This window comes from Cornus florida, unplaced genomic scaffold (assembly GCF_030987335.1).
Source record: "Cornus florida cultivar Cherokee Brave unplaced genomic scaffold, ASM3098733v1 CherokeeBrave_3.0.0_Hap2_Chr02, whole genome shotgun sequence".
In the NCBI taxonomy this organism is placed as follows: domain Eukaryota; kingdom Viridiplantae; phylum Streptophyta; class Magnoliopsida; order Cornales; family Cornaceae; genus Cornus; species Cornus florida.
Genome location: NW_026775572.1, coordinates 13,220,148 through 13,238,432, shown reverse-complemented (window position 1 = coordinate 13,238,432; position 18,285 = coordinate 13,220,148). Strand labels below are relative to the sequence as shown.

The 18,285-nt window shown below is 34.8% G+C and overlaps 2 protein-coding genes across 4 annotated transcripts; both read right to left on the bottom strand.

The window, feature by feature from the left end:
• Nucleotides 1-4,791: 4,791 nt before the first annotated feature.
• LOC132293712 (ricin B-like lectin R40G3) lies at nucleotides 4,792-8,033 on the bottom strand. Its single transcript, XM_059791301.1, has 4 exons — nucleotides 7,391-8,033; nucleotides 7,178-7,300; nucleotides 5,357-5,585; nucleotides 4,792-5,064 (listed from the first exon to the last, which is right to left on the bottom strand). Coding segments are annotated over exons 1-4 (918 nt in total). The 5' UTR covers nucleotides 7,955-8,033; the 3' UTR covers nucleotides 4,792-5,062.
• A 3,870-nt stretch (nucleotides 8,034-11,903) lies between these two features.
• On the bottom strand, nucleotides 11,904-18,223 carry LOC132293710 (pentatricopeptide repeat-containing protein At5g15010, mitochondrial-like). Of its 3 annotated transcripts, none has more exons than XM_059791297.1 (2): nucleotides 15,407-18,223; nucleotides 11,904-12,309 (listed from the first exon to the last, which is right to left on the bottom strand). In XM_059791297.1, the coding sequence occupies exon 1, from the start codon at nucleotides 17,290-17,292 to the stop codon at nucleotides 15,508-15,510; it is 1,785 nt and encodes a 594-aa protein (XP_059647280.1). In that variant the 5' UTR covers nucleotides 17,293-18,223; the 3' UTR covers nucleotides 11,904-12,309; nucleotides 15,407-15,507. The 3 variants fall into 3 exon arrangements, with proteins under 3 accessions (XP_059647280.1, XP_059647281.1, XP_059647282.1); XM_059791298.1 differs by having other exon boundaries at nucleotides 11,904-12,288; XM_059791299.1 differs by having other exon boundaries at nucleotides 11,904-12,232.
• Nucleotides 18,224-18,285: the final 62 nt, after the last annotated feature.

Sequence of the window (18,285 nt, the reverse complement as noted above, 5' to 3'; positions counted from 1 at the left end):
AGGAATTCATCTTTATTATACATTTTTATCCCAACATATCCCACAGCAGTGTTAAGCTCATCAGTGCACACTGTCGACATATTGCGTAGAGAGTGACAGCCGTCAAAATATATGCTTGAGTGCAAGTGCGCTTTGAAACTGGTGTTAAGAGGATGCAAGTCTGTTCCATCCAGTCGTCTTAATGGTAACTACTCTCTTCCCAAAGACAGATTTGAAGAAATGTGCAATCTATCAACGATACGAACCAACTGTGATATCATGAGATGATTTTAAGATATCCATGTACGTGTTAAGCTCGCCGGTGCTGCAGATAGTGACAACCGTCAAACTTTCTGCTCCGTCTATTGTCAACCGTCAACCTATATACGTGCATACTTTGAGAAGACACAAGTCTGCGCGATTCCATGCCGTCTTAATTGTAATTACTCTGTTCCCAAAGAAAAGTTTGAGAAAATGCCCAAGCTATCAATAAGACCAACTGTCATGGGCAGACATCATGAGATGATTTTTTAGCATCAAAAATTGAGACGCCATTAAAAGAGGGGTAAGCTTCTCAATAATTAATATGTAATTATGCTTTATTGTAGGGTATATAATATGTAGAGTTTATCCTTGTCTATTAAAATAGTTGATGAGCGTGTCTTGCTTCTGCTTTGGCTGTATAATTTCTTGAATACTATGTGTTCTCATAGCTTGTACAGAATTATGACTGAAAATGGAGTACTGGGATACCTGCAGCTTCACTCAATTTTTTCAAATGTTCATATTATTTCTTATCTAATTGATTCAGACTCTTAAGGAATGAAAGGACCCCATGTGGTATTGACGGAGGGCCATGAATATCTTCCCTTTCTCTACACCGTTCAGGAGCAAGAGTCATGTGATGAGAACAGGAGATATTAGTAGTTCTCATGTTATTGTAAGATGTAAATATAAATGCATTGCTCGACAGATTCAATACTAAGCATTGATTATTTATTTTAGGGGAAAAAATAGAGACCAATATTTTACTCAGAGATCAATGATTAATATATAATTCTAAAGAATGCTAGAAAATCAAAGTATTAATTCATCTTAGGGGTGTAAGTTGGGCCGGCCTAACCCAATCCGGTCTCAACCCAAACTCAACCCGAAGGTGGGTTGGGTTTGGCGGTCCGATGTCACTTCAAGTAAGTCAAACTTAAATTTTTTGGGCTGGACAGGTTGACCCATTCAACCCAGTTTTTTTTTTTTTTTTTTTTTTTTTTTTTCACTTTAAGTATTCAATTATTAATTTTTGTATGCTTCCAATTCTAATTTTATTTCATTACTACAACAAAAATAAAACTTATCTTATTTTAATTTTATTTTTTCAAATAAATATGCGAAAATTACATTTTTAGTTTCCTCAGATTGAAAATCAATTTTTTTTCAGAAAAATTAGTTTAATTTGATATTCAAAGAATCATTCAGTACTAATCATTTTCTGTTCATTCGCCTTTCCTACTCTTTTCGTTTCTTTTTTCTTTTTTCTTTATTTATTTAGTTTATTTTTTTCCTATAATTTTTTCAATCATGATATTTAGGTAAATCTATCTCAATTCAATTGTAGTCGTTAAAAGTGTGTACTAATAATATGAGGAGATTTTTCTGTACCTTAAATTATATTTAAGTCAATATCATATGATTCATATACATTAACATTATCCCATATAATGGACTAAATGGTAGGTCATGAGTCACAACTTAGAATTAGAAAGGACAAAACTTTGAGTTATAAGAACCATCTCCACTTGGAATATACTTGGTAGGTAAATTTTGAACCATTATTGCTTTGACTGCAAAAAGTATGGTTTATGTTCTAAATTTCGTTTTGTGCTGATTCAAGTGTCTGATATTGTTTTGGAGAGTCATGAGTTGAACAAATTTGGCCAAACTTAGTTTCGGACTATGAGTTACAACTATATGTATAACTATAATTCAAATTAATATATATATCATTGTCATACACTCTCATAACCTCTTTGGTTCGCTAATAAATTTAATTTGGATTTAAAAATTTAAAAAAAAAAAAAAAAAAAAAAAAAAAACAGATTTGGAAGCATTAAAAAAAAAAGAGGCGTTTGGGTTAGGCTCGGGTGAGTTCAATTTGTGAATTTCAAAATCCAAATTTCAAAAATTTTGGGTTGAGTTTAGGTTGGACTGAATTGGCCGCTCAAGTTGTACCCCTACAAAGTATATTAGTCAATTTTGGTGGTTGAGATCAATATGCTGTTGAGACTCTCAGGAGAAGAATGCATCTTTTATTATAAATTTTTATCTCAACATAACCCACATACGTGTTAAGCTCATCGTCGATAAATGGCTCGTGCAGTGACAATCGTGAAAATATACTCTAGTGTTGGTGCCAACCGTCAGCCTAAATAATTGCATGCACTTTGAAACTGGTATACTCCAGTGAGAAGATGCAAGTCTGTTTGATCCCAGCCCGTCTTAATTATTTGAAATTGGTGTACTCCAGTGAGAAGATGCAAGTCTGTCTAATCTCATCCCTTCTTAATTGTACTCCAGCGAGAAGATGCAGTAACAATCGTGAAATTGGTGTATTCAAATCCACTCTATCCAAAAACCAAGATAGTAAATGACTTATTTTATTTTATTTTATTTCAGCAGTCGTTGGATTGAATCCCTCTAATTTCTTTGTTTCAGATAAATTATATATTCAAATAATTTCACTCATGGCTTTCCGGATGAGCACCTAGCTTCTTAAGCTTCTAAATCTTCAACTGCTTTCAGTATTGCTCTTCCATGGAGGAATTGCTAGTGCCAGTCTTTGTGTACTTGCATTTGGGGCAGAAATTATAAAAAAGGAACATTAAAATCCCTAGCCAGATCTGTAGGGTGTATGTATGAATTTTTACATAACAAATTAATTAAGCACCTTATTTTTAGTTAGAGTCATTCATGTTTATAATCAGAAAATCGCTTTGTAATAAATTCCTATATTGTGGTCACGAACAGACCTTTCTCCATAATGTTTACTTACTCATGGCGGGTAACTTTCAATGCTTTATGTTAAGCTTTACTCATAAAAACATCAATTCAGACTCCATTATAGGTGGTGTAATTCAGACTCCATTAGAAGAGGTGTCTAAAATATTTACTTCATCCGAGATTCTGACTCCATTAGAAGAGGTGTGTAAAATATTTACATGAGAATTCTGCTTGATTGTAGGGTATTATATAATATGTTGAATTTATGCTTTTTTGTTTTTCTATTTTTCTTTTTAATTTATTTATTAAAATAGGTGTAACTGTTGCATGCCATTTACTAGCAACTTCTATAAACTACTCAGGCTTTTTCTTTTTCTTTTTCTTTTTCATTTTTTTTTTAATTATTTTATTTTATTTTATTATGCAGTCACAGCTGTTATGACGGTTTTTGCAGTGAATTATGACAGTTACTTATGCATCCTCTATAAACAAGCTTGTTCGGATTCACATTGATCGCATTTCAATTACATGTTCTTTTTAGATATTAAATCTTCTTATTCAAGCGCTTTCAATATTTCTCTTCCAGGGAGGAATTGCCAATGTCAGTATTTGTGTACTTGCATTTGGGGCAGGAATTTTAGAAAAAGAACATTAAAATATATAATTTATATTAATAATAACATTAAAACCAGATCCATTGGGTGTTTTGAGTTGAGTTTCTATTCCTGATATATTAATTGTTACATAACAAACTAAGCAGCTTATTTTTCTTGTGGTGACACCACAGAGAATTGTAAAAAATCAAAGTATTAGTCAATTTTGGTGATTTGAAAGATTTTTATTTTTATTTTTATTTTGATACATGAAGTATTTAGCGTAGAAATGAGAGATCAATACGCCATGGAGAGATTAATATGATGTTAAAATTAATTTATAATTTCAGATAATTGTAAAGAATTAAAATACTAGGCCAAATTTGGTGTCTTGACTGATTCACAAAGTAATCTAGATAGTTGCCAAATGCCAAGTCGGTTGTTGAAAGCATTTACCTGTTTGCTATTGGGATAAAATGAATTTATTTGACCTTATTAATATATTTTCTAAATTTCTGTTCAATAGGAGTAGCACATACATAGTATCTTTTAAAAATAAGTAATAGTTTAATTTTACCTTTTTTTATAAAGTTAAGGTGGTAAAAACATAGTTTAAGAGGGGTGCCACAAAATAATATTAATGAAAACTATCAAATTATTATTATCATTGTAATTATAAATGTTGTTTGGATCAGTATTATTATCATTTTCATGCTTTAGCTTAAAACAGAAATTTACTTATGTAGAATTCACTCCTACCACTTTAAAAAGGAAATTTTTACGCACAAAAAAGACACTCACGGTTGATACAAAGTTATTTTGTTCCAAACACACCCTAACATACAAAGGATGTCACTATATAAATTACCCAACAGACAATTTGAAAAAAATGACTGCTTTTAATTAATTTACTTTATGCATAATTTACTGTTCCTCAAAATAAGATGCCTTTTTATTTAAGAAATAATAATTCTTAAACATTAAAGATTTCTATAATATCAAAGAACTCTTAGATTTTCATACTAATATCTCCAAGAACGTTTAAAAACCAAAATTATACAAACTGTAGAGAAATTAATAATAGTCTTAATCAATTAATATATGCCTTTTTATGAAGGGAGAGGAGCAAAACACATACACCTTCTTGCTCAAGGCCTTTTGGGTTGAAAATTATAATGCAATGCAAACACAATGCCCTTATGCTGATAATGCGACAAGTGAACGATTATAGAAATATAAGTTCAAAATAATATATATCATGTAGAGTAGGTGCAGTATGAGGGTCTAAGTAACACACCACGATTTTCACAAACCACATAAATTATTTTTGTTTTTGGGTAAGTCGCACACAGCGTACCGGCGGGCACACAAGCATACAGAAAACTACAATCCACAGACACACACACACACATAGAACGCACAGCGTTTCTTCTCTAGTCATATGCTCACAAGCAAAAGAGGCCTCCAGACATGGCAACGCCACATACTATCGAATATCCTGCAAGAAACAATCACAAAAAAAAAAAAAAAAAAAAAAAAAAGAGGTTAGAAAGACTTCCAACAAATGCATATCAAATGCATGAGAAAAGGGGTCCAAGCTTTCTCAAACTCCAGACATCTCTAAAATTCTGAATGTGGAATTTCATTTCTGAAATTTGGTTCTAAGTTGGGATAGATTTAAAGTAGGAACAAAATGACACGAAGGCAATCGAAAATGCAAAAGGCAGAGAGGAGGATGAAACTTTTCTAGGAAAATATTTTCTTCATGTTTAATGTCTAGAGAGACTTACAATAGGGAACGATCTTCCAACGTTGGTTATCTCCTTTCTTCCATTCCCAAAGAACAATGGTAGTGCCATCATGGACACCCCCATGATTTTTATCACCATTGAATGCATCAACATTCAGCTTAATGTTATTGACCATCCTTATTGTTCTAAAACCATCTCCCAAGTCTCTGCTTAGAGTCCACAGGATTGATTCATCAAGAGTATCTGGATTGTAAGGAATCAGCTGCACCTGCAGGAGAAGATTCAATATTCACAAACTTGCAGTGTCAAGCATGAGTTGATAAGGGCATATTACCATATATATCATACCGATGCTTGGTTTGAACTTCACCTACAAGTTCAGCTAAAATATAAAATAACGAAACAGCTACAAACTTTACAATATTGGCAATGCTAACTAAACAGAGTCATTTACGAGCAGTTCATCCTTGGCATGTTCAGAAGCTCATTCAGTAACTAAAAAAGCCTGATGTAGCTTCGTAGGTTCTCTAACCCACCACCTTGGGTTGCTAGCATGGACCGGTTTGTATTGAAAATATGGCATTGCTAGGACCCTTCTAATCATGTTTGAATTTATGTTCAAACCGAACCTATCACCTATTTGAGTAAGTCAACAGAAAGAGAAGCAAGGAAAGCTTGAAAGGATATCACTCATGAAGAAAGCTAGTACTTGGGTTTGTTAAATTCATTGACTGTTTGCCTTACTGCTCTGTCTGTTATTTCTGTCTATTTTAGATATTCTTTTGGAACATTTCACAACCAGACACTCTTCCCCCTATTTTGGACAGGTCCCTCACTCTCAGCTATTTCTATTTATAAACTTAGAAAGCTACCACTCACTAGAAAAATTATGTTTTAAACTTTATTATTGTCTAAAAGGTCCAGGCCAAGACTCGAGGGATACATGGATGCAAGACATTTTCCATGGAAATTTTTTAATTATTTTTTAAAATAATAATAACAATAATAATGAACAAAAAAAGAAAAGGAGAGAAAGGAATAGTGAACAAGAAGAGGAGGGATCAGAATAGGGGTCGCGATGCTCGTTGCCTATTTTTATGTAAAATATACCACACATAAAAATTATTATTTCATAATAAGTAGATTTGTCATTCTATTATGACACTGTATGCTGTCTGTCTGGTTGGCTTACCAGAGCCTTTGTCACCCTGCTACTCTGCTAGTGCTAGTATATATTGAATCAACTCCTTACTAGCCACAAATATCTATAACTGAAGTAGTTTTTGTTTTTTTAGAAGGGATTCCAGTCCTTAAACCACAATTAGGTGCACTTTCGTTAACCAATTCTTATAAGAAAATATATCAAGTTTATACCGGAAAATTATATATTCAAACCACCTAGACCAATTAAAGTAGAAAGAAAATGCTCGGACGAAAAAAAAAAAAAAAACAGAGATTCAGAACTGTCACATCAATCCAAAAGAAAGTTATATAAGTGTGAAATATTTTACAAGAACAATTGAATAAACGCACCCCCCTTTCCTATTTTATGCAAAGACTTCATTTGGGGATGGTGGGTGTGTATTTTGCTATGTAACTTGACAAATATTATCCTTATTAATTGACTAAACTATAATAAGAAGAGTATAGAAAAACAAAAAAAAAAAAATGTGTAAAAGAAAGAATTTTTGTTACTTGTAGCACCTAAAGAATAAATAAAAAAAATCATATGAAAATTAAATAAGAGCAAAATCTTAGATCTAAATCAATTTCCACAAGTTATACTTTCTCAATAAGAATTCAAAACAAAGAAGTAGTATGGATATGTGTATATGAAAAAACACAAATATAAGAACATACCGGATGAGTGGCACCAATGGAGTGCTTGATGGCCTGACCAGTGGCTTTATTGACCAGAGCAAAACTGGGAAACTTCTCTTCGTCCTTCACTCTGATGCTGAACTTCTCATCTTTGATCCAGTGCTGCAATACCCAAAATCAAAGATCACAAAACAATCTCATTCAATCAATTAACGCACAGAAAACAAAAAAGTGAATGAGAAGAAACCATACCTGGAACTGATCAGATGGATCTGAACGGGCAAGAACAACCTTCCCGTCACGGATGGTGAGGGAGTAATTCTCCTCAGCCTTGGAGAAAACCCTAACAGCGGGTTTATCGGCCAAATCGGAACCCCCCTCGTGGTGGGTGTGGTGGTGAAGGAATGAGGGCACATGGGGCTGATAGTGGTGTGGGTTGTTTTCGCTTTCAGTGGGTGTCTGGTGAGAGACATGTTGGACAGAAGAATAACCACCATCAAATTGGGTTTGCGGTGGTGGGTAATTGTGAGAATCGGAGTAGTTGTACTCCTCTGACTCCGGTCGCCGACGCGGTGGCGGCGGCTGAGCATAGTAATCGGATTCGCCTCCTACATGGGAGCTGTGGTAGACGTGGGTGGGTTCGTTTTGGGCGTAATAGGAAGGCGGAGGTGGTGGTGGCTCGTTTTGGGCGTAATAGGAAGGTGGAGGTGGTGGTGGGTGACCGAAGTTAGGCGGTGGTGGTGGTGGGTAGTCTTCGTCTCTTTCATCGGCACGGTGGTGGTGGGTGTGAGAGTGATGGCCAAATGGGTAATCCATGTGGACTGAGAAATTGTTTCACAGCAACAAACAATGTGTGTTGGGTTGGTTCTATGATTTCCGTCGCTTCTGTGATAATGAGATTTGTTTTAGATAACACAGAATACACATAGGGGGCGACTGGCCCACCACTCACTCGCCACTCCTCATCTGATGCCCCACATTCAATTGCTTTTTTACAATCGTCTCTATCACCCACCAAGATTTTGCCACGTTCCCACACACCAATGGGAACTTTTTTGTTTTTGATCCCTTTCAGAGTTGGTTGGTGATGATTCCTATCATAAATTGCTCGACTTTTCGAAAATTAAAAATAAATAATTTCTATTATAGACATGCCTTGATTATTGATGTAAACCAATAACAAATCATTCGGTAATTAAAGGGGATAGATTGATTCATTAATTTTTGTTTGATGCAAGATTAAGATAAAAAATATATATATTAATTTGATATATATATATATATATATATATATAATAATTGATCATTTTAAATAGATTTAATTTTGACCCTTCAAGATATAATAACTTTGTCAGAATTAATGATATTCTTAACATAAATAATGTGTATTGTGAAACTAATACAACGTGTATGTATATAAGTTATATTTTTTTTAGCTAACATAATTAGGGTACGTGCCACTCTCACATAGGTACAGCAACATGTACATATCTTTTTTTTTTTTCTTCAGAAGGTAACATCTGCATATCTTCCTTGACTCAATCATGGAAGATTGCTATACACATGATATATCTCGATTGACTCAATCAGATGGAGAAAACAATATTATCTTCATATATATTATTGTCGTAGCTGACATAAAGTAATACTACGAAATAACATATAATAAACGATATCATATTTTATATTCCAATTTTTTCCTAATGTTCGCAATTCGTCCCCGCAAACATTTTGTATTCGTGTTTCTAGTGTACTTTTTTAGTTTTTATGCCAAAGTTTTCAGAAAAAAGGTGTTACCTTCAGTCTCTCTCATACATACAACGTTCCTTGTTTTTTCCATCCTATATTTTATTAGGATTGCCCTTTTCTGATAATATTGTATTAATTATTAATTCGATCAGTTGTTCATCCCAGAAACTGTCGATTATGCCAAGTGGTCCGACGCAAAGGGTCCTTGCTTGCCTGATTGGTGGAGTGGGTCAATTTTGAGATCAATTGGTAACCATAAGCTCATTTTTGGGTTCGTTTTGGACGTAATAGGAAGGTGGAGGTTGTGGCGTTGGGTGACCGAAGTTAGGCAATAGTGGTGGTAGTGGTGGTGGCGGCGGTGGGTAGTCTTGATGGTGGTGGGTGTGAGAGTGATTGCCAAATGGGTAATCCATGTGTTCTAATAAATTGTTTCCCACCAACAACAACAAACAATGTGTGAGGGTTGGTTCTAATATGCGGTCACGAATTAAATGGGATCGGATTAGGCATCAATCATAATTTGATTCGCTCTTAATGGATTAGAAATTTTTTAATTTATGACAGATCCGTTATTCCACGGATCTGATCCGTATAATAACGGATCAGATTGGATTGAATACGTAGATTGAATTTTATCTAAATTATTCATTATTATTATTATTATTTTTATTTTTTAAGTAATATTATTTAATATTTATTTTTCTTTTAACTCCAACCCAATACATAAAATTTTAATTTATTAATATTAATTCATACTTTAAAATAATTATTAACTAATACATCTTTAGAGTACATTAAATTATCATTAACTAATATAGTCTTTGAAAAAATATATATATATTTCACGAATCGGACTCACGGATTGAATCACAGATTTTAATTTATTAATGTTAATTCATATATTTAAATATTATTAACTAATATATTCTTTGAAAATATATATATAAATTTCACGGATTGGATTACGGATTTTAATTTATTAATATTAATTCATATATTTAAATAATTATTAACTAATACATCTTTAGAGTATATTAAATTATCATTAACTAATATATTCTTTGAAAAAACATATATAAATTTTATGGATTGGATGGGATTGAATTCATGGATCGGATCGAATTTTTAACCGCCCAATCCATGAGTTACGGATTTGATTTTTTTGAATCCGCCACCGATTCGGGGATGTAGCAATCCGGTCCGATCCACACGGATTGGATCGGATCGGATTTTTAACCGCCCAATTCGTGATCCGATTCGTAACTTAAGAATTTGATATTTTTAAATTCATCACCGATTTGTGGATGTAGCAATCTGATCTAATCCCTATAGATCGGATCGAATTTACGGATTATCTGCTCACCCATTAATTCTATCATATATTGCTACGAGGGATGTTTGAGATTACACACAATAAATGTGTACAGTTGGGCACCACTCGCACCAGTTGATCTGATCTCACATTCAATTGAATCAATTATTTCTTGGAAAATGATACTTGAAAACCGAACTTACTTATTTTAGTAAGTTCATTTATACAAAAATAAGGAAGTAAAATTCGCTATTTCTTGTATTAGCATAAATAATTAATCATAATTTTCGATTAGGTGGTTCCCGATAATAAATCGGTGCAAGTAACTCTTATTGATTTTGCCACACACACCAATGGGAACCTTTTTAATCCCTTTCATAGTTCGTTGGTGATGATTCCTATTATTATTGCTCGAGTTTTTGAAATATATATATATATATAATATATATATATATAATATGAATATATGCAGGTATTCATAATTGAGTAATGGCTCAGTATCCAGTGACAACTGACGAATAAGGACTTTTAGTCAGTATTTCATTAAAGTTTAAATAATATCAATGAAGTCTTTATTAATTTAATTTTATTTAAATGACAAAATAAATTGATTTAAAAAGATTATGTGATATATATATAATATGAATATATGCATGTATTCATAATTGAGTAATGGCTCAGTATCCAGTGACGACTGACGAATGAGGACTTTTAGTCAGTACTTCATTAAAGTTTAAATAATATCAATGAAGTCTTTATTAATTTAATTTTATTTAAATGACAAAATAAATTGATTTAAAAAGAATATGTGATATGTAAATGTTTTTGGAAGAAGAAAAAAATTGATTGTCGAGTAATTATGTCATTTAATTTAAAAAGAATAAGTGAAATGTAGGTATAGAAAAGTGTGTGAATATTATTTTTACTAAATTAAAAAAAAAAAAATTATAAACAATGAAGATATGAACATTAATAAAAATAACACTTTTTTCTATATATAAAAAAAGGAAAAATATAATTTGATCATTCTAAATTGGTCTCTACCATCTTCATTTACGTTTTGGATAACTAGCGTAAGTGTCACTCTCATTCTCACATAGTCGCAACAACATCTACACATCTTCGTTGACTTAATTATAGAAGATTGATATAAGTTTTATTAAAATTACATGACATATCTTGATTGAGTCAATTAGATGAAGAAAAAACAAATACTTAAATCCCGAAAAATTCAAGACATTCTAAAAATAATGTATGAATTATCAAATGTTCATCATTTCAATCGGTGCATCATTGTAAGCATTCCAAACTTTGAGCATATTTGATTGTCACTTAAAAAATAATAATAATTTTTAAACACTTCATATAGAGAACTATGAAATAAGTATCTGAAAACAGACCTTGAATTTTCATAAACAAGTTTTTAGAAACTAGCAACCACACAAGTTTTGTATAATTTTCTGATTTTTCGTTTTTGAGAATCAGAAAACTATTCTCAAAAAGCTTAAACCAAGCAGGCCCTACCACTTTTGCACACAATACAAACCTTGCTGCCAAGTGGTGTATTATTTTGAGATCACTTGGTAACCATAAGCTCATTTTTTTTCTCCTCTAAGCATCACTTTATTAACAAAGAAACACACTAACAAGAGAGAGAGTCAAACCTCTCTAAAACATCACAACTAAAAGAACCATTTCCAAAAATTGGCCAAGAGAAACAGCAAAACAAACAAATCAGCAAAAGGAATATCAGAAATTCAGAATACAAACTTTTAACAAAAAAAATATCAGAATACAAACACCAGATAAGCCTCTCCCACATAAACCCCTTCAAACCAACACTACTTACAGTGCTCCTCCAATTAAAATGAGAATTTTCCCGCCAAATGCACAGATGTATACCAGAGAATCCACCACATTCCATATGATTTGCCTTGCAATTTGGTAAGGTATAAATGTAGCATCCTCATGATATTTCTGGTTTCTGATCCACCACAAATGCCATGTAGGTGAATAATAGATTCATCATCTTACTGCAATGTGGTATAAGGAAGACTCAGCAGAAAATCATTTCACGCACTGTTCAAAGCTATCAACAGAATTTCAATTCCTGTTAAACAGATCAGTAAATCATCCCCAAATACCTTGAGCAAATTTACAGTTGGAAAAATAAATGATCCCTCATATGAGAGTTCCTCATACATTTATGACAAATACGAGTAAGGCATGTTTCAAAGCTATGAACACAATTTCAATTTCTGTTAAACAGATCAGTAAATCATCCTCAAATATCTTGAGCAAATTTACAGTAAGAAAAACAAATGATCCCTCATATGGGAGTTCCTCGTACATTTATGATGACAAATACGAGTAACACACATGCCTCTATGTTGCAGGTTAAACAAAGTTAGCAGTTTATTTTGCATAACCAAACCGGTAGTCACCACTTGCAGCAGGTCTACCTCCATTCCACACCAGTGTAGGCCACCGGTACTTCCTTTTAGACCAGTACTCCAAGGAAGTACTGGTCTGAACTGGTGTGGAATGGAATAGACTACAAGCTCAATTCAGCAATTAAATTATTCAAGTGTATAAATTGAATAACAGCTGCGACTGCACAACTATAAGCTCAATTCATCAGCTTATCGGGCTGGAACAGCCGAGTTTCAGGCCCCAGGCTTTAGGATGCTTATATCAGTGTTTCCAATTTCCTTGTTCTTATAAAATAAAAAAAAAAAATAATAAAATAAAATTTCCTTGCTATTCATTTATCTAGAAAAAAGTAAAAATATATCAGGTGAATTTGTTGACTACAAGGGAAAAAATGTTGATTACAGGATCTATAACATTACTTGGATGTCCTAAAGGCTACCTTCCTGTTGAATAGTTGGATGTGCTTGAGCTGAGGAAATGATCTTTTCACATGCTGGGAGATCGCAAATTATTAAGAGAGGTGGGGACGGCGGGTCCTCAGCCACTGGATTGTGTGGGGCCCACTAAAGGACCCACAAAGCCATTGGTCGAGGAGCAATAGTCGTGCAGTTGCGGCTATTACTTTTCTCAATTATTAAAGCAATAATTATGTATTGAAATAGAGAAAGTGCTGAGAGCTTATTTATGCATGGAACCTAATTTGTAGCACACGGGAGATTTTTATTTTTATTTTTTCCTGGCAAGAAACTCATACACCCGCATTGCGCCTATGGGAACTAGAACCTTGACCTTCCTACTTCGAAAGATGAAGAAGTACCACTGGGCTGCAACCCTAGATGGTCACCGCAGATAAATTTAGTCAGGAGGCAAAGTGCAATCATAACTCCTTTTCTGTTTCCTATCGAAGTCTTCCTCCCAGAGAGCTTCCCGTAAAAAGAGTTACTGTTCTCTTTCCTCTCTAATTACCATCCTGTCCTGTCTGCTTGATCCTTAAGGAATACCTCCATCTTCCCTAATAGTTCTCCTAATCGGACAAGTTCATTGTGCTGTTGTGGCCTGAATTTTGTTTCAGCCCCAGTCGAGTTGTGAGTCTTGTGACCTAGTTTTGACTTGAAAAATGGGGATTTTTGGACCCCTTTTTTTCTTGTGGGCCATGGACCTGGATATAGAATTCTCTTGTAGCTCAGTATATAAAGGCGTTTAGGGTTTGGGGAGGGTAACGAGATAACACTGAAAATCGCAGAAGAGAGAGAGAGAGAGAGAGAGAGAGAGAGCTAGGGTTGGGGGCTGAAACTCCTGGTTTTCGCATAGTAAAATCGTTTCCCAATCTTGACTGTGGACGAAGGCTTTGCTGAACCATGTAAATCTTTGTGTTCTTTGTGTGTGGCGTGTTACTTTTCTGTCGTGATTCTTGATTTGTTCTTGGTTCGCGGTGTTTGTTGTAACATTCACCATGGAAAGGTTTTACAATAATTAAGCCTTAATATGCTAGGAGTACAGTGATTAAAGTTTACTGATTTTTCAGAGCAGGTTTGATGGTTCTTCAAAACTAACAAGCCCTTGTGGTAAAGCTTTGGTTTCGGAGGAACTAAAAGAACTGGACTCATCTAATTCCTTACTCTTTGGAGTATTGGCAGTGATCTTACGTAAAGTGTTAGGAAGTACTTTATAGCTGCTAAGTGACTAGCTCTCACCCATAGACGGGCTATTCCTTTAGATTCAGAGTAATGGCCAAAGAATCAGATCCTACATGTAATCAAACCAAAGTTTCAGGATTCATACATTTTAACAAAAGCAAAGGGTTATCCACAATCCACCAGTCATCCCGCTAACTTACCATTCGGTTCAAGCTTGAACAATAGATGTTCAATACCAAACAGGTGTAGGGATTGTCCTTTTCTTCTCTAATATGTCAAAAAAGAGAGAATAATTGGTAACAAAAAAAGAATTCTTTGATACATTTGAAAGGTAATAATATATAGCCAAAAAGAAATTTTGTTATATTCACAATTTATAGTTTACACGACCTTCAGCAACATTCTTTCGTGGGCAGGCAGATGGCCGCATAATGGCTTATATGAAAAGATCCAGGAACATCTAAGATCACCATTTACATACATATGCCTGAGTATGAATCCATATAAATACACATTCCATACACTCACCCATAAAGTGATATAGATATTAACCTAGAAATATAATGGGAATTCACTCACATCGGAGAATTCAGATCAAGTTTACGGTAACGATGCTAAAGTGTGAAAATCTGAAGGCAGTTTTTTAAACTAACAGTATTGTTTGGGACATTTCTCTTGCTTGTTTTTACATCCAACTTTGACAACAATCAAAATAAAGCTAAAAATCATGTCATTAAAACACATGAAAAAATGATATAGATGGAAGTTTTACCCCAATATGCATATATTCTTTGTAACTGTGTGTCACTAACACTCACATTTGATGGAACAAAAATTTCTTTTTTATCTTATATTTTGGTCAAGCTTATTGAATCAAGGTGCAATTGAAAATCCAATAAAATTGAATGGCCAGGCTACGTTTGACATGGTATCTGACAATATAAATTCATCATACAAAGTAGGAGAAATAAATTAAATAAGAGCAATCACCACATAATGGTACATAATCTGTTATTTTTGGAATTCATAAAACATTTTACAAATGAAAATTTATGCCATAACTTGTGACAACAAAATTGTAGGGAAAGATAATTAGAACGCTTTGGAGAACATTAGATTAAGGAAAATGTCATGCACCTGTATGGAGTCCTCAGGGACACTAATATGCTGACGATTGCTGAGTAGCAAGATTCATGTTTATAAGAGATAGCTGTCCGATTGATTGTCAACACTTGAATCTACGGATCCCAAAATGAAAAGCCGCGCTCTCTTACCACTCTTCGAGTTTCAGGTTGTCGGCGAAAATCTCTTTCTTCATTAAACTTTTTAGAGTTGACCGTAGTTCTGTTGCCTGAATGACTACAATCCACTTGATTTTTTTCTGAATCTACCACGCGCCACTCTGCAATTTCCTTGCTGGACACCCAAGCCTGAAGCATCTCATCTGTCTTCGGTTCTGGCAAAAACTGTTTTTCTTTCATCTCTTGATAATATTTGTATGCTTCCTCCAACTTTCCATTCAAAAAGAGCCCATGTATCAGCACAGTGTAAGAGCTCCGGTCAGGGTCAAGTCCATTCTTGCTCATCTCAGTCCACAGCTTGATGACATTGTCAAGCTGGCGCCAACGACAGAACTTTCTAATCAACATGATGTAAGTATCATTATTTGGGCAGCAACCCATCTTATACATCTTTTCCAAGAGCTCAAACACTTGTTCCCCTGTCCTTAGAATACGAAAGAAGGCATGATAAGTCCGAATGGTAGGGGAGAGGTCCCGCTCCAACATCTCATGGAAGACCTCTCCGGCATCATCTAATCGACGGGCCTTACAGAGAGGCTTGATCAGTGAGTTATAGGTAACAGCATTTGGAGCAATACCCTTCTCCTCCATTGTTTTCATGAGATTTCGAGCCTCTTTCACAAATCTGCCTTTAGCAAGAGCATGAATGACTGCATTGTAAACTTTCCTATCCGGCGTAATATCCATTGCCTTCATCTGGTCGAAAAGCTTGAACACGGCATTGAGATTACTGGCTTTTGAATAGCAGGACATGATACTAGAATATGAAATAACATCACGTGGAATTCTTCTCTCGATCATCTCCCTCCAAATTCTCTTCGCCTCGCGTTGATCACCAACAATGTTGCAGTACCCATTGAGAATAATGTTAAAGCTCTTGGTATTAAAAGGGAAAACATTTTTGTTGCAGAAGAGAAGGTGCTCGGCATCTTTAACATTTTTGTACCGGCAAAGGGCAGAGAGAAACTGTTGGAATTCCTCCATACCCACTTCAAATTTAAACTTTTTATGAGCATAAAAAGCATTCACAGCTTTACCAACATCATGTACAGCACAATACCTCCTGATCATGATCAAGAGTGTCTGAGGAGTCACCAAAGATGGACCAGTCTTACCACCTCTCATTTCATCGATCAATGCCCAGGCAGTGTCAAACTTCCTCATTTTCCCAAGAATGGCAATCATTGAATGGTACTCACGCAGGGAATGTGCATAACCCGGCTGCTTACCTGCCCAAAGAAAGAAGGTGAATGCTGCTTCCCAATCGTTGCGTACCCGCGAAAGAACCTCGTCCACCAACTCCGACGAGGCAGTGACACCACACTGCTCAAGCTTGCTTTTCACCTGAGCACCGCCGCTACCCTTTTCCCGTAAAATACCCAGAATGGTTCCTACATCTCCGGCAATAATCGGGTCTCTAGAATCCAATTGCCCATCTGGGTCGTTGTCATCGCCTTCACCATCGTTGTCATCGTCATTGTCACTGTTACCATCCGATTCAACCGTTGGAAGACGCCTTGGGTTTTTGTCTACGGATAAGGTAAAAGATGAGAAAAAGAATGGGAAATCAGAAGGTCTTAAGGAGCTCCTACGAATATAGGTGCCGGAAGAGCTTAACTCAGAGGGAGTGAGTGGATTAACAGATTGACATAGAGATGGCTGTGTACGTGTTGAATTGAGTTGGGTGAGAGAGAAAAGGGATTGGGTGAACCTTCTTCTCATATCTCGTATCACCCAGAGGACAGAATTTTATAAATATTGTTATGAAAAAAAGGGCTATGACACACACTATATATGACGAGCATAACCTGTTCGAGAGAATAACTAAACGAACACACAGGGTTTTTTTGGAGTTACCAACAAGAGTCCAATCACCAGGTAGGTACCTCTGCCTTCCAGCTTTTTAACCGTCCCAGCTCGCGCATATGCATATGCGTTTACATATGAAGAAGTCTTCCCTTCTTCGGCTACTAGAAGTGCAAATATTTGTGCAAGCTCTTTATATCACCTCCCAGGTTCAGGTTCAGGCATGTGCTCGCGTGACACCGAATCAAAGATCAGGTCTGATACCAACCATAGCAGAGGATTGAGCCAATTGAACGAATTAAACCCTTCCTCTTTAACCCAAAAGCCAAAATGAGATACCATTAACAACAACCCACTACTTAAAAAATTGTTCGCATATGGGCACTAAAAATATTTCTAGTTTTGAAGAGTCTTTTCCAAATGAACCTAGCCAATGTGAGATACATTAACAACAACCCACTACTTTACAAATTGTTTACATATAGGCATTAAAAATATTTCTAGTTTAGACGATTCTTTTCCAAATGAACCTAGATCGTGTTCCAATTGAAAAGAGATCAAGATCATTGAAATTCATCGATAAAGGCTTTGTACTTCTAGCGTGGGCAGAGATGAAGCCTCATTGTTTTAAATTTTAGGGTAAGTTATAATGATCTTTCTTGAAAGATGGACAAATGTCACACAAGTGGAATGTTTCAGATTTATTGTTTTGACCTCCCTGAAGTTTAGTGTATGCCCAACAATCCCATCTCCATCAAAACTTGTAAAAAAAAATTCCTAAAATAACCAAGTTACCCTTCCACTCTATTTTTTTTTTTCATTTACAATATTTTTTTTGGAGGGATAACGATGGTGAAGAGGAGAGAGAAATTAATAAGAAAGATGAGAGGGGAGGTAAGTGTAATTTAT